The 14,459-nt window shown below is 42.5% G+C and overlaps 3 protein-coding genes across 3 annotated transcripts; 2 read left to right on the top strand and 1 right to left on the bottom strand.

The window, feature by feature from the left end:
* LOC127304148 (uncharacterized) lies at positions 1-2,347 on the bottom strand. Its single transcript, XM_051334849.2, has 2 exons — positions 2,170-2,347; positions 1-1,769 (listed from the first exon to the last, which is right to left on the bottom strand). The coding sequence occupies exons 1-2, from the start codon at positions 2,345-2,347 to the stop codon at positions 1-3; spliced, it is 1,947 nt and encodes a 648-aa protein (XP_051190809.2).
* Positions 2,348-11,676: 9,329 nt separating this feature from the next.
* Positions 11,677-12,611, top strand: LOC127304146 (uncharacterized). Its single transcript, XM_051334848.2, has 3 exons — positions 11,677-11,725; positions 11,891-12,072; positions 12,172-12,611. The coding sequence occupies exons 1-3, from the start codon at positions 11,677-11,679 to the stop codon at positions 12,484-12,486; spliced, it is 546 nt and encodes a 181-aa protein (XP_051190808.1). The 3' UTR covers positions 12,487-12,611.
* Positions 12,612-13,285: 674 nt separating this feature from the next.
* LOC127302107 (cytochrome P450 71A8-like) lies at positions 13,286-13,654 on the top strand. The gene has a single exon (XM_051332468.2). It carries the CDS (start codon positions 13,286-13,288, stop codon positions 13,652-13,654), a length of 369 nt encoding a protein of 122 aa, XP_051188428.1.
* The last annotated feature ends 805 nt before the right edge of the window (positions 13,655-14,459 follow it).

Below are 14,459 nucleotides of genomic sequence, written 5' to 3'. Positions count from 1 at the left end.
TTACCTTTTATCAACATCAAGCAAAGTGTTGACTACATTGTCAAACACATTCTTCTCAATGTGCATTGAATCCAAGTTGTGCCTCACAAGCAAAAATTTCCAATACTCTAGTTGAAAAAAAATGCTTCTCTTCTTGAAAGTTGATTCAATAGTATGTACTTCCTCCATATTCTCCAAATCCTCATCCACTTCACCTCTATTCCTTTTCTTCCTTCCAATCCTCTTTTGCTTCTGCAGTTTTCCATATGCAGTTTGGATATCCATTGTCATAGCAGAAATTTCTTCACCTGTAGGCTGCACTGGAGGTTCCCTGAAATCAGTTGTCCCATCAAAAGATTCCTCATCACTTCTGAATGGATGATTCATTGACAAGAACCTTCTGTGACCTAGAAAACATGCTTTGTGTCCATGCTTCAACCTTCTAGAACAAGTTCCTAAGAGGCTATGAGAACAGACAACAATGCTTTCACCACTCAATATTCCACGGCCCAGCCAATCACTGATGGTCCAGAGTAGTGCAGCATAGACTCTAAACTTTTTACCAAAATGAGAATCATATACCAGAACTCCATGGTGCCACAACTCCTGTAGCTCATCAATTACTAGTTGCAGGTATACATCAATGTCTTTACCTGGTGATCTCCTTCCTGGTACAATGACAGACAAGATAAAGTTGTTCTCCTTCATGCAAATCCAAGGAGGGAAGTTGTATGGGATTAGAATTATAGGCCAGATGCTGTAAGACAAGTTCATATTCCTGAAAGGGTTGAATCCATCTGTAGCTAATCCAAATCTGATGTTCCTTGGTTCTTTGCTGAACGACCTGTACCTGCTGTCAAAGTTCTTCCAAGCAGGTGAATCAGCTGGATGCCTCATTACTTCATCTTTGGTTCTCCCATCATTGTGCCAACTCATCAGAGATGCTGTTTTGTTAGATATAAACAACCTCCTGACTCTTTTGTTCAATGGGAAATGCCTGATAACTTTCATTGCCACCCTACTGATTCTCTTCCCACCTACTACACTTCTTACAGTCTTCCACCTGCTTGTTTTGCAAACTGGGCAGACATTGGCCTTGGCATGGATGCCTCTGAAAATTATGCAGTCAATCAAACAGGCATCATAAGTATCATATGCAAGACCAACTCCTCTGATGTACTGCTTTGCTTCATGAAATTTCTTAGGCAGAGAATGTCCTTCAGGTAGTGCTTCCCTGAACAGTGTCAGCATATCTTCAAATGCAGCATTTGTCATTCCCCTGACATTTTTAATATTGAGCAATCTTACTAGAAACTGCAGTTTAGAAAACTTCTTGCATCCTGGGTACAACTGCTGGCCACCATCATTGACTAACCTCCTGTATGATTCGACATCTTCATCTTCACTATCATCTTCACTCCCTTCTTCTTTTTCTGAATGCAATGAACTTCTATTGAACATGTCAAACCCATCTAACAGTAGCTGGTCAATCTCATCTCTAGCATTACTATCATCTTCTGGAGAGCTAGATTGTGTGTCAAGATCATTGTTAACAGCTTGTTCCCCATGAAACAACCAGGTTTTATATCCAGGCATAAAACCAGTACAGATTAGATGATCATTTACAGTTTCTACATCATACCAGAACCTGTTCCCACAGTTTTTGCATGGACACAGTATCTTACTGTCTTTCTCTTCATTTCTTAGAGCAAATTTTAAGAATAAGGAGACTCCAGCTGCATACTCATCTGAAGACCTTGAAGCTTCCATCCAATTCTTATCCATTTTTACTGTTTTTTAGTAAAACTTAGAGTTTAAATAGAATCCATTAATGAACTAAGCCATCTTATATTAATTGATACATTTGAAGAAACTAGAGCAAGTATTCAAACAAACCAGCAAACCAGGAAGGTTAGCATGCAATCCAGCAACTACAATCCAGTAATCAAGCAAAGCAATCAATTAACCAAGTAATACAGGAAGGTTAGCATGCAATCCAGCAACTACAATCCAGTAATCAAGCAAAGAAATCAATAAACCAAGTAATACAGGAAGGTTAGCATGCAATCCAGCAACTACAATCCAGTACTAGAGCAATCCAAGTATTCAAGCAAACCAGCAAATCATAGTCAATTTATAGCAAACCAGTGATACAGGAATTTGGAGTTGGAGGTTCGATTCACCACGTACCAGACGAACTCTCCTCAGTGTTGTTTGAGCTCCTGAATCGACGGAGAAACGATAGCCGCGGATCAACCTTAGCTTGGTCTCCACTTGGATTCACCATGGCTTGAACTCCAGTAGGATTCAGCATGGCTTGAACTCCACTAGGATCCACCATGGCTTCAACTCCACTAGGATCCACCATGGCTTCTGGAGGGTCGCCGTCAGCAGAATCGGTGGAGGAGGGCCGAGGTGGAGGAGGGCCGAGGTGGAGGAGATCTAGATCGGTGGAGGAGATCTAGATCAGTGGAGGAGGGCGGCGGTGAAGGAGGACGGCGGCGGAGGAGGGCGGCGGCGAAGGAGGAAGGCCGAGGTGGAGGAGATCTAGATCGATGGAGGAGGGAGAAGGTGGAGGAGGGCGGAGGTGGCGGAGAAGGGCAGCGGCGAAGGAGATCGGCGGCGAAGGAGATCGGCGGTGAAGGAGGGCGAGATCGGCGGCGGTGGAAAACGAGAGAGGAAAAACGACGAAGGAAAACGAGCGAGTGAAAACGACGAAGGAAACCCTAAACGAGAGAGTGGAAGGACCATTTGGTAAAAATTAGTTCGGTGGAAGGACCATTTGGTAAAAATGAGTTCGGTGGAAGGAAACCCTAATCGTTTTGGTAAAAGCAATGCTGATTTTAAACAAAATAATCATTTGGTAAAAAATCCATGTTTAAAAGCAATACTTCATTTAAACTCATTGGAATCCATGCTTAAATCCATGCTATCCATGTTTATAAACATATCAAGGGAATCACTACTGCAGTTCATCCATTTATCTATGAATTTTTTTAACCAAATAGACAATGTAAAAAATGACTTGCTTCTACTGCTAAGGACCAAGTAAACCAAGCTAGCAGTAGAAGCAACAAGTACAAGATCAATTGTACATCTTGTGCAAAAAGAACAACAGAATTTCCAAAAAATGCAGCAGCTATTGTTGCAAGAAAAATTCAATGCAAATGTGATGAAAGCACAAGTGCATTAGGAATTCTTGCATTGACATACATAGTAATACAAATTCAGTTAACTTCCTAACACATAGTAATAACACACATATTTGATCATGCCATCATCAGGTCTTACATAAGCAGCACATCAACAAAAGTAAACACCAACAAGATGTGTTCCATAGCATCACATCAACATTAGGCAACAACAGGATCAACAAAAGTAACCACCAACAATATGTCTTCCACAAACTAACAGTAATTACATATTGCACAAACTACAGTCAAAAGCACCAACATAAACTACAGCATCTTCAGTCAGCAACCATCTTCAATCAGCATAGCATTAGATGTCTTCTATCTTGTGGACAGAGACACCAATGTAGTCTTGCATCATATCAAGCCTGATCAGAAGAAGAGAGCCTTGAACTATGGAGTTGGCCTCACAGAAATTGTCCATGTCTTCTCCATTCAGCCAGACGACCAGCCTGCCCAAGACCCCAGTTTGAATGAAGTAATGCCCAGCAATGTCTTCACTCATAGTCCTGCTAGAAAACCTTGCAATTCCCCTCTTTGGGTAATTGTAACCATGGACAAGGTTCTCTGGCAGTGCCTGCAATAGAAACCACATGAATAGAGCATTAAAGCAATACTGAATGTGAAATGTCTGAACTGTATGAACTGCAGGAACTGTATGAACAAGGTTTTTGAGCAGGGAGATTACCAATTGCTTTGCTGTAGCATCAACTGCATCAACTTTGTGAACAATGTACTGAAGCTCATCAATTGAGTCCACATCTTTTGATGCATCCTTGTACATTTCCCAGACTGTCTCAGTCATGTCTGCTTCACCAACAGCATGCATGTTTGAGAAAGCTGTCTTGTAAAGTGTGCCTCTGATCACTTCAGGTACATAAATTGGTCCTGCAAAAATTTATAAAACAGTGAACACAAATTAATAAACAAACTAATTGTCTGAACAAGTTTCCTAAGGAGTCATGTACAAACCATTCATAAGATAGAAGGGTTTCTGGTTTCCATCAGGATCTGCAACAGTTACTTGGAAGATGCCATCACCAGCCTCTTCTTCATACTCCATGCCTTCTGCATCTTCATCAGAAGATGCATCTTCACTGTCATCTTCAGTAGGTAACTTGAAGGTGACAACATCGTTGACATCAACAAGGTGTGCCATCAGGAGAAAAGACCACCAGGGGCCACACATGGTTGTGGAGTTTGTTGTCTTCTCCAAGTATAAATCGAGCCTGTGGCCAGCAGCAAGAGCATGCAACCACTTGTCACTGTACTTGTTCAGTTTTTCCTTGAAGTAACAAGGAACAGTCTATTCAAGCATGAAACGCAATGTGAGATTAGTCTTGCAGATAAATAGAAATTAAACAGTCTGTACAAGGAATTGCATACCGCAAAGTGATCATAGTCCTTTTGCATGATGATCTTGAATGATGTAGCACGCCTGTTAGAATACTTGCAGTTGTCCATAGGCTGATGGCAGAACTGACAGTTGCCTTGATCCATTTGAACCTATCAGAAAATAGAAGACGATATGAACCCTACATACAAAAGTATTTACAGTGGTGGAAACATATATAATCAAGCAAACAAACGCATGCAAGGACGAAAAAGGATAAACAGATTGGACTAATGCAGTCAAATAAAGCAAACAAACGCATGCAAAGATGAAAAGGATGAACCAGTGCAGTAAAATCAAGCAAACAAACGCATGCAAGGACGAAAAAGGATAAACAGATTGGACTAATGCGAACAGATCTAAGAAGATTAGATAGAGGGAATGAAGAATGTTCAATAGATTGAAACCATGCAGAGACATCAATCAAGAAGAAGTGGCACAAAAAAATCACCTTATAGAAAAGACGGCAAGAACTGGAAGCAAGGAGAAGGGGTTTTTTTGTTTCCAACTAAACTTGCAGAAGAGAGGGGTTTTTTTTTTGTTTCGAACTAACCTTGCAGAAGAAGCGACTGCAAGATCTTGATGAACTTGAAGAAGAACCGTCGACGAACTCACCTTGCAGGAGATAACCGCTTCCAGTCGTCACTGTCGAGGAACTGCTACAGGAGAAGTGGAAGAAGTGGAGCGACAGAGGAGATGAAGTGACGGAGAGAGAGATGAAGTGGTTAATATAGTAGGGGGACGGTATGACTTCCAACAACCCAGCCCAGGATGAATTATATTCTGGGCTGGCGACCGGCCCAAAAATAAAATGAAGGCCCATGCAAGAAAAAATCAACTATCACAGAAGAAAAAATCCATGCAAATGTGGTAAAAATCAAATACTGTTGCAAGGAAAAATCAACTACTGTTGCAAGAAAAAATCCATGCAAATGTGGTAAAAACACAAGTGCCTTAGGAATTCTTGCATCGTAAAACTTAAAAATCCTGGATTTTTTGGAAATCTCCTTTAGAAATGGCAAAAAGAACATCAGCTGTTGCAAGAAAAAATCCAAGCAAATGTGATAAAAACACAAGTGCCTTAGGAATTCTTGCTTTCACATATATAGTAGTAATCACAGTTGATTACAGTAGTCTTATAATTGAATCTTAGCAAATCCAAAACACATTTAATACTATGAAGCAAATCACAGTAGATTACAAAACACAGAGTTTTAAACATTACACACTTCATCCATTCAAATAATAATCACAGACATTAAACAGCAAGTCACACATGACCACTTAACAACTAGACCCTATACTTCATGGGTTGATGATCTCCACAAAGTCCAGATCAATTGCTTCAGCCCTTGGTGTTGCAATCATTAGAAGGAGAGTTCCTTCAACAATTTGTGCCTGCTCCCTAAATTGATCCCACCCAATGGTAAATGCAATGTGATCATCTCCTTCAATGTGGTAAAAGGCTACAACAGGCTCTTCAAGGTCCCTCTTCCACAAGTGTGCAAATCCATTGACAGGGGAGCCGACATGGTTAAATGGTTTTGGATTCAGGTACTGAAAGAGAGAAAAAAAAACTCTTGTTAGTACAGACTTGTATTTACAATTCCACAAGTGTCCTGCACATGTCTTATTAGATGTACAACTTACCAGGGCATCAAAGTGCACATTTTCCTCATTGTAAATGTGAGCAAAGAACTGCAACTCCTTTGTACTCTCATAGAACTCATTTTCATCAAGTTCCTGGTTTGGTGCAGCCAACACAACTTTGGTCAGGCCAAAGGTAATGGCAACCATATGCTCCTCAGTGATGGCTCTGATGTTTGTAAATATTGTCTTGTGGAGTTGCACTCTGATTCTTGGGATGACATCATAAACAACTGATGCAGAACAAAGAAACAAGTCAGTACAGATTATTATTTAGAAGCTGTAATGATAACCTCATGTCAGGCAAAAGATACATGAACACATGAATAATGTATCATACCTTGTTGTCCAACATAAGGTTTTTCTTCCTTGACACTGTTCACAATTTGGTACACATTGACATGGAATCTGTTCTCTTCTTCCATGTAGGTGAAAGAAAGTACATCACCAAGTTGGATATTATATAACCTGACAAGGGACCTCCAGTATGGACCACAAATAGTTGTATTGGTACAATCTTTCACAAGGTACATGTCATAAACCCTCATTGGGCATTTTGCCACCATCCAGTTCTCTGAACATGCAAGCTTACTAACTTGCTCCTTGAATTTGCAAGGCACAATCTGAAATAAATTAGAAGAGAAGGGAGGAATGAAAAACTGCAGGACACTTGTGAAAGGAGGAATTTGCAAGGCACAATCTGAAATAAATTAGCATTGCAAGGCACATCAAGAAATAATTTGGTAGAGCAGGGAGGCACATCAAGAATTATTAATGCAAGGGAAAAATGCAACTTATTAGAGCAGGGAGGCACATACTAACCATTCCATTTTCAAATCCCTGCATCATCTGAACTTCAAAAGAAACTACACGCCTGTTAGAACGGCGACCACAAATTTCCAGTGGTTGACGACAGAAATGACAACCAACCACATCCATCCCTGATATGATATGAACATGATTATGACCATAGAAGAAATGGACATGAAAATCGATGCAGAAGCAAGGAAGTATGTGTACCTACCGAAAGTGCAACGCAGAAGAAGGAAAACCACTTGTCGAAACTAATCCTCCCTAGGGTTCTGGCGCCGCATGAATTATCAATGAAGAAAGAAGAGGTACAAAGTCATGATCAATGAAGAAGCAATGAAGAAAAAGGAGAAGTGGAAAATAGAGGACCTCACCAGGAACTGCTTCTGTGTATTCTCTTGGACGGTTGGAGGAGGGCGGCGGCGAAGGAGGAAGGCCGAGGTGGAGGAGATCTAGATCGGTGGAGGAACTGCTTCTGTGTATTCTCTTGGACGGTTGGCCTTCTTATATAAACGGAACTACCACTTTCCCACGTTCCCACCCACGATAGGAAGGGCAACACCCTCATGTCGTTTCCAAAAAAAGGCCCACATGCCCATTATGCAAATAACTAATTCAAGTGTAGGCCCAATGGAACAGAAATACATTGAATGGACATTTTTAAAATTGCCAAATGTTGGCTACCTGCCTTGTTCTGAATATAGATTAATTCAGAACATTGATGTCAGGATAGTCATTTTGTTCAAAAGGAAAAAAATCATCATCAATACAGGCAGGCAAATTCAAAAGATCCATGCATTGCAGAACAATACAGGCAGGATGATCAGACGTCAAAAGATCCATGCATAACTTATAATAGTCTTGACCAGTATTACAGCAAGACTATGAGACTTCATTCATAAGATCCATGCATAACTTATAATAGTCTTGACCAAAGATTCATACAAGAACCAATAACACTTAACTTATAACTACTGAACCATCTAACACTGGACTTCTACACTGAACCATCTTCAAGTTTTGTGATAACCATCCTTAGCCAGGCAAACTGATCCCTCCTAGCCCACGGAATATCCCTCTCATCTTTGAAGGTTATCTTGCATACCTCTCCTTCCTTGAGTTTGAATGATTCAACAGTTTTTGTCCATCCAACACTGATCTTGGCCTTTCGATCACCATCATACCTCATCCTGCAGTACTTGCTTAGAGAGCTTGTACTACAGTTGACAACTACAGCGACATCATGAGCTCCACCAGAAATGCCATACTTAATGTGCTGTTGTGACATGAGAAATTTAACAAGGTACGCACTGGTGTACTCTTGTGAAAAATCCTGAAACAATGAATTTACAATGTTATGGAACCATGCATCATCCTCCAAACCAACCAAAGTCAATCAAGCCAGAGACATAGGAACTAAAGCAAGATCATCCAGGAGCAATAAGGATAAGGGCAAGTAAATCAAGCCAGAGACATAGGAACTAAAGCAAGATCATCCAGGAGCAATAAGGATAAGGGCAAGTAAATGAAGCCAGAGACATAGGAACTAAAGCAAGATCATCCAGGAGCAATAAGGATAAGGGCAAGTAAATTAAAACAACAATCAAACATGACCATTTAGGTAACATCACTTGGTTTTGACCAAGAGTTCTTTGTGAGAATGTGAGCAACTAGATACAGATACTATTTAGAAGCTATTCTTGTGCAAATATATAAAAATAGATGGAAAGCAACAACATTCAAAAGATAGTGACTTCATCAGTTGCTATTTAAAATAATGCAAAGAAAGCAGTATCACTTACCATTTTACCTTCTCCTGGTATTACATTGTTTTTCATCAATGTGCAGACATAATGCTTCATTTCTGGCATTGGCAGCTCCTCCACAATGGTACATAGCTGATTCCTTTGATTGCAAGTCAGCTGCACTTCATTTCCAAAAATGCAGCACTTGTCAAATGATTCATCACCACCGAAACCTGGCCCTATTTGACAAAATATTGTGGTGTTAAAATAATAGTAAGGTAATGCAGCACTTGTCATCTTTGAAACATAACTTTGTTTAAGAAACAAACCTCGAAGAATGGTCCATGTGTTCCAATCATCCTCGTCAGCACTGTAGTAATCATCGTCTTCACTGTAATGATCGTCGTCTTCAGTGTAATGATCGTCGTCTTCACTGTAGTAATCATCCTCTTCAGTCTCATAGTCTGTCTCCTTGTTCTTCTCACTGTGATGGCAAACAGTATATTTGAATGTGGTGAGGAGAAACTGTTGCCAGGGTGCCCAAAATGGCAATCAAACACATGTGCTGTGGCTGAACAGAGATGAATTGTTGTATGCAGGCATCCAAAGAATGTGCAGTTATGTTCGGACAGGTGCATTGCAAGCTATCAAACGATGAATTAAACATAATGGCACACACTTGTGCTCTTCCTCTCATAAGGTGCACTACCTGCTGGCGAAGTCTCTTGCTAGCGAGAGTCTTTGCTGCTGTGGCGAGAGTGCTTTCTTCTTTGTGGCGAGGGAGTGTCCGGTGGTTGTAGATCGTAAAACGGAGATGTTGTGAATCTGTCCCGGTGGTAGGGACTCCAGAGAGGGAAATGTTGAGGAAGTTGGTGAGAGCGGAATGGTGACGGTCCTGAAGAGGGGAGCCTGTGGTGCCTGCGCCGGAGATGATGAAATGTACAGTCAGTACCTTGTTTCAAACATTCACCAACTAAGGAAGCAAGATGGTGAAGGAGATGTCAGTACCTGCGAACGAGATGGTGAAGGAGATGGGGCATGGAAGGGCCTGCGACGGTGACCTGATCCGGTAGATCCTGCTCCGGTAGATCCTGCTCCGGTAGATCCTGCTCCGGTAGATCCTGCTCCGGTAGATCCTGCTCCGGGGTTCCTGCGCCGATGAGCTTGCGGTGGTTGCACAGGTGGCAGTGACGGAGATGGCGGCCCAAGATTGCTGATCTTGCGGCGTGATGCTGGTGGCTGCACCGGTGGCGATGGCTCTCCATACTTGCAACGGAGAGAAAGACCAGAGGAGAACGGCCATTGCGGATAAGAAGGATCCATGGCGGTCGGCGAGGGAGAACGGCGGTGGCGAAGGAGGAAGAACGGCGGCGGCGGCAGGAGGAAGAAAGCTAGGGTTTTTTTCTGTCGAAAGGAGAGCACGAATGGAAGAGAGAGTTATTTAAGGCAACGCCGCGGTGGGAGGACGAAAGTGTTTAAGTGAGAAATAACGAATGGCTTTTTTGCAAAATAAACGTCGACGTGGGAGGACGAAAGTGTGTAAGTGAGAAAGAACGCAGGGACCACGCCGCAAAATAAGAAGTGGATATATTGTCTCTTCCTCTCCGCCCGGACAAGATCTAGATTTCATTTTCCCCACTCCGCTAGGGTTTTCTTGGACACTCCGAAGGAGGAGACGGAGCTGAGGAGCCGGAAGGAGGAGACCACGCCGGCGAACACGTCGGAGGCAACGCCGGCGAACACATCCAAGGCAACACCGGCGAGGAAAGGTACAACTCTCCATTCCAAATCTTGATCCTTGATCCCCATTCCAAGATCTTGATCCTGGATTGCATGTACTGGCTTATTGATGCTATCCTATACTTCTTGGCTTTATCCTACGCTTATATGGATGAATTGCTAGTTGTTGTCTTCACTGATGCATGCTACTGATGCTACTTATGCATCTGAATATGTGTTCCTGTTGCTTTACAGTGATACCTTTGCATAATTCATGCATGGATTTGTTATGTAATCCATCCTGGATGAATGGATTACTGATGAACTGCATATGCAGTGATGCTTAAGTGTTTTGCTTTGCATGATTTGATGTTTCCATGGATACTTTGGAAATAAATAAAGTCTGAATCCATTACTGGATAGTGAGGTTCAGATGATTAAGTTTTGATTCCTACTGATAGTGATGGTTATCTGTTGTTGGTAAATCCATTACCTTAGTAGCCTTGCTACTAACTGGTTGCTCACACACTTGGCTTAATCTTGTTGGCTGCCTATCTCTGCTTGCATAATAGGGAATCATAGTTCATATGAAAGCCATTATGCTTGCTTATGAAGAATTTCTAGGATTTCTGATGGTTTAATTATCTAGGGTTTCATTGGGTGGTCTTTGATTGCATGTACTGGCATGTGCATCACTATCAGAAACTGTCTCTGTTTACCAATTGTCTGGTGATAATGACTTGTTAAACATGGCATTTGCTTTTGTTGGATGAGTTACAAGGCAATAGAAACCGTCTCTGTTTACCAATTGTCTGGTGATAATGTCTGGTGATAATTGTATTGAGATATGCAGATACATAAGCAGTAGCATAGGACAAATAAGTATAAAAACATATGCAACTGTTTGAAGTGGTTTAATTATGTCTGGATCAGTTCCTCCTATTATCTTGTTGGTTTAGCTCCTAGCCTTAGAAAATAGTACATGCAAATGAAGCCCAACCATCTAGTTGCTCTACTGTCTTCAGTTAATATGCATTACTTACTGTCTGTCTTCATATTGTTTTGATATTAATTTGAGTTGTCTATTAATATTATAACTTCAACCTTCTAGATGGGATCCACAAAAGACAATCCAATTGAAATTGACAGCGATCCAAGCTTGTACTCCGGTTCTTCAAGCTCAGACGCTGCCATGTGTGACAAGTCTGACTGTGACTGTCAATCCCTTGGGGTCTTCAGAGGTATGAAATTGCAATTGATTCCTTCTTCTTCCTGTTGGTTAACATCATCTCTAGTCTAATGTGGGTTAACATCAATGTTGGTTAACATCAATGTGGTTATTTATTTATTTTTACTAATGTAGGCTTCCATTACTTAACAATGACATATCTCTTTGTTACAACTAGGGCCAGTGGTAAGTGGGAGCCATGACTTTGATGAGCACTGCATGTTTGGAAATGACATGTACTTGACAAAAGGTCAAGTCGATTTCCTTAATGAGCACTGCAACCACTTTCCAACAGAGGAATTTGAGTACTATGTCTACAGGATGACCAAGTCAGCAGTGATAAAGAATAAATGCAAGCTGGTAAAAATACAAAACCTAACATTCATTACTGTTGAGTACTATAAGAATGCTATTACTGTTGCTGATTGGAACTGATTGTATACATTGTATGGTTGACAGGATATTGGAAAGAAGTTCACTGCCAAGTACCTGAAAAGGTTCATTGACGATGCTCCTGGCAATGCTGTTACTCTTTCTCTAGAGTACACCGACAGCAATGCACGCTTTAAAGTGACCATGAAGATGGCAAAGGGGAAGGCCAAGAATGCAATCATAGCAACTGGTTGGTCAAAGGCTATGAATACTTATGAGATCAAAGAAGGAGCCATCTGCATCTTTGAATTCTACGTTGACATGAAAGGTAAGCTTGCTCTGATGATCCACAGTCTACCTGATGACTGTGATGACTCTGATTCATCTGAGTCATCAGAGTAAGTGCTCAACTTCCCTGAGTCATCCAGTTAGTTATGGAGTATTAGTTGTCTTAGTTGCTATGGACTGTTAGTTGTCTAAGTTGCTGAAGTAAGTGCTGAACTGCTGAACTACTTTTGATGCCTACCAGTGGGCATGCTACTTAAGATGCATGTGATGCTTTTGTATGTAATGCCTGACATGCTTTTGTATGTAATGCCTGACATGCTATGCCTGTGATGCCTGTGATGCATCTTACTGCTATGCTTGTGATGCATCTTACTGCTATATCTGTGATGCCTATGATGCATCTTTACTGCTATATCTGTGATGTCTGTGATGCTTTTGTATGTCTGTGATGCATTGCCGGCACTTTTGAAGATTTGCCAGTGAAAGAAATTGCTGGCAGTTACATGTATGCCTGTAATGAGCATTGCCGGCACTTTTGAAGATTTGCCACGAAAACATCGGGAGGCATATCGATAAAGTGCCGGTAATACTGAGCATTGCCGGCACTTCTGAAGATTTGCCACGAAAACATCTGGAGGCATATCGATAAAGTGCCGGTAATACTGAGCATTGCTGGCACTTTTGAAAATTTGCCACGAAAACGACTGGAGGCACTCGATAAAGTGCCGGTAATACTGAGCATTGCCGGCACTTTTGAAAATTTGCCGAGAAATCGATGAGAATTACTGGCACAGACCCAAAAAATGCCGGCAAAGATTACAAATGCAGGCACATTTGAGAAGTGCCGGCAAGAAAGTGCAGGCAATTCTAGCACCTGACGTAGTGGGGGCCGCTGCTGATCCCCCGCGAGTCCATGCAGCACGCGAGGGTGGACCACTACGACGTCCCGCGCAGGACCCGCGTCATTGTGAACGCGTGGGCCGTCGGGAGGGACCCGGCGGCGTGGGACGGCGCCGACGAGTTCCGGCCGGAGAGGTTCGTCGGCAGCGAGGTGGATTTCCGGGGGCGGCATCGCCAACTCGTACCCTTTGGCGCCGGCAGGAGGATGTGCCCCGGGGTCGGGTTCACGGCGGCCGTCATGGAGCTCGCTCTCACCAACCTCTTGGGGAGGTTCGACTGGGAGATTCCGCCATCAGACGTAGTGGATATGGATGAAGCGCCTGGGATCACGTCGCGGAAGAGGATGCCACTGTGCGCAGTGGCGGCACATCGCGCGGAATGATTGAGGCTATACACGTACGCACCCTTGTGGTTTGTATACTTGGTGAAACAAACTTTGTATTGAGTAAGATTTTGTTTGAGACACTTTGTAGTACAGTACATCGGATTATTTTGCAGTCATTTATTTTCATTAACCCAATGGCCCAGATCGGTAATATTACACCAGAAATTGTGTTGTATAATTAGTCACCAAGAGTATTTTGGGTGGTTCATCCGTAGATGCGTAGACAGTTTTCCTCAAAAAGCACTAATATGAAAGTGCAGTTGGAATTTTTCCATGTCATCTCCTACATTGCGTTCACAACGCCATCATACCGCACCTTGTATATCATCCATGCTGCGTGGCGCCTGCCGTTGCTGTCACCACTGTCCTGTCCTAAGAGCATATCCAAAAAAACGGTGCTGTAAAGTGGAGCGCGCTGTAAAAGCGCTATCTGGTGCACTATATTTACGGCGCCGGAAAGAGCGCGCTGTACAAATCGCGTGCAGAAACAACTACCCAGTTTTACAGCTCCGAAATTTAGAGCTTCTGCCGGAGGAGAATAGGGCCTCACGCGCGAAACACGGATGGAGCACGCTGCAATCTGCTTTTACAGCACCAAAATTTAGCGCAGCTGTTGGAGATGCTCTAAGAGCATCTCCACCACAAGCGAATCCCGTATAGTCGCCGGCAAACGCTGGTACTGCCGTATGGGGGTCGCCGGCAGAGCATTCTCTATTTGGGGATGTGGCTCCCACACCGGCGTCCCTCATACGCCAGCCCTGATAGAATTTGAATGTTGGAATGCCATTTAAAACCGAAATTT

Source organism: Lolium perenne, chromosome 5 (genome assembly GCF_019359855.2).
Source record: "Lolium perenne isolate Kyuss_39 chromosome 5, Kyuss_2.0, whole genome shotgun sequence".
NCBI classification, from domain to species: Eukaryota; Viridiplantae; Streptophyta; class Magnoliopsida; order Poales; family Poaceae; genus Lolium; species Lolium perenne.
This window is presented reverse-complemented; position numbering and strand designations above follow the sequence as displayed.

Excerpts from the sequence above, each read along its gene's own strand:
- LOC127304148 (XM_051334849.2), bottom strand. The coding sequence starts at position 2,347 with ATGGTGGATCCTAGTGGAGTTGAAGCCATGGTGGATCCTAGTGGAGTT. Across the intron at positions 1,770-2,169 it reads CACTGAGGAGAGTTCGTCTG|TAAAAATGGATAAGAATTGG; the intron begins GTACGTGGTGAA and ends ACTAAAAAACAG.
- LOC127302107 (XM_051332468.2), top strand. The coding sequence starts at position 13,286 with ATGCAGCACGCGAGGGTGGACCACTACGACGTCCCGCGCAGGACCCGC.
- LOC127304146 (XM_051334848.2), top strand. The coding sequence starts at position 11,677 with ATGTGTGACAAGTCTGACTGTGACTGTCAATCCCTTGGGGTCTTCAGA. Across the intron at positions 11,726-11,890 it reads ATCCCTTGGGGTCTTCAGAG|GGCCAGTGGTAAGTGGGAGC; the intron begins GTATGAAATTGC and ends TGTTACAACTAG. Across the intron at positions 12,073-12,171 it reads TAAAGAATAAATGCAAGCTG|GATATTGGAAAGAAGTTCAC; the intron begins GTAAAAATACAA and ends TATGGTTGACAG.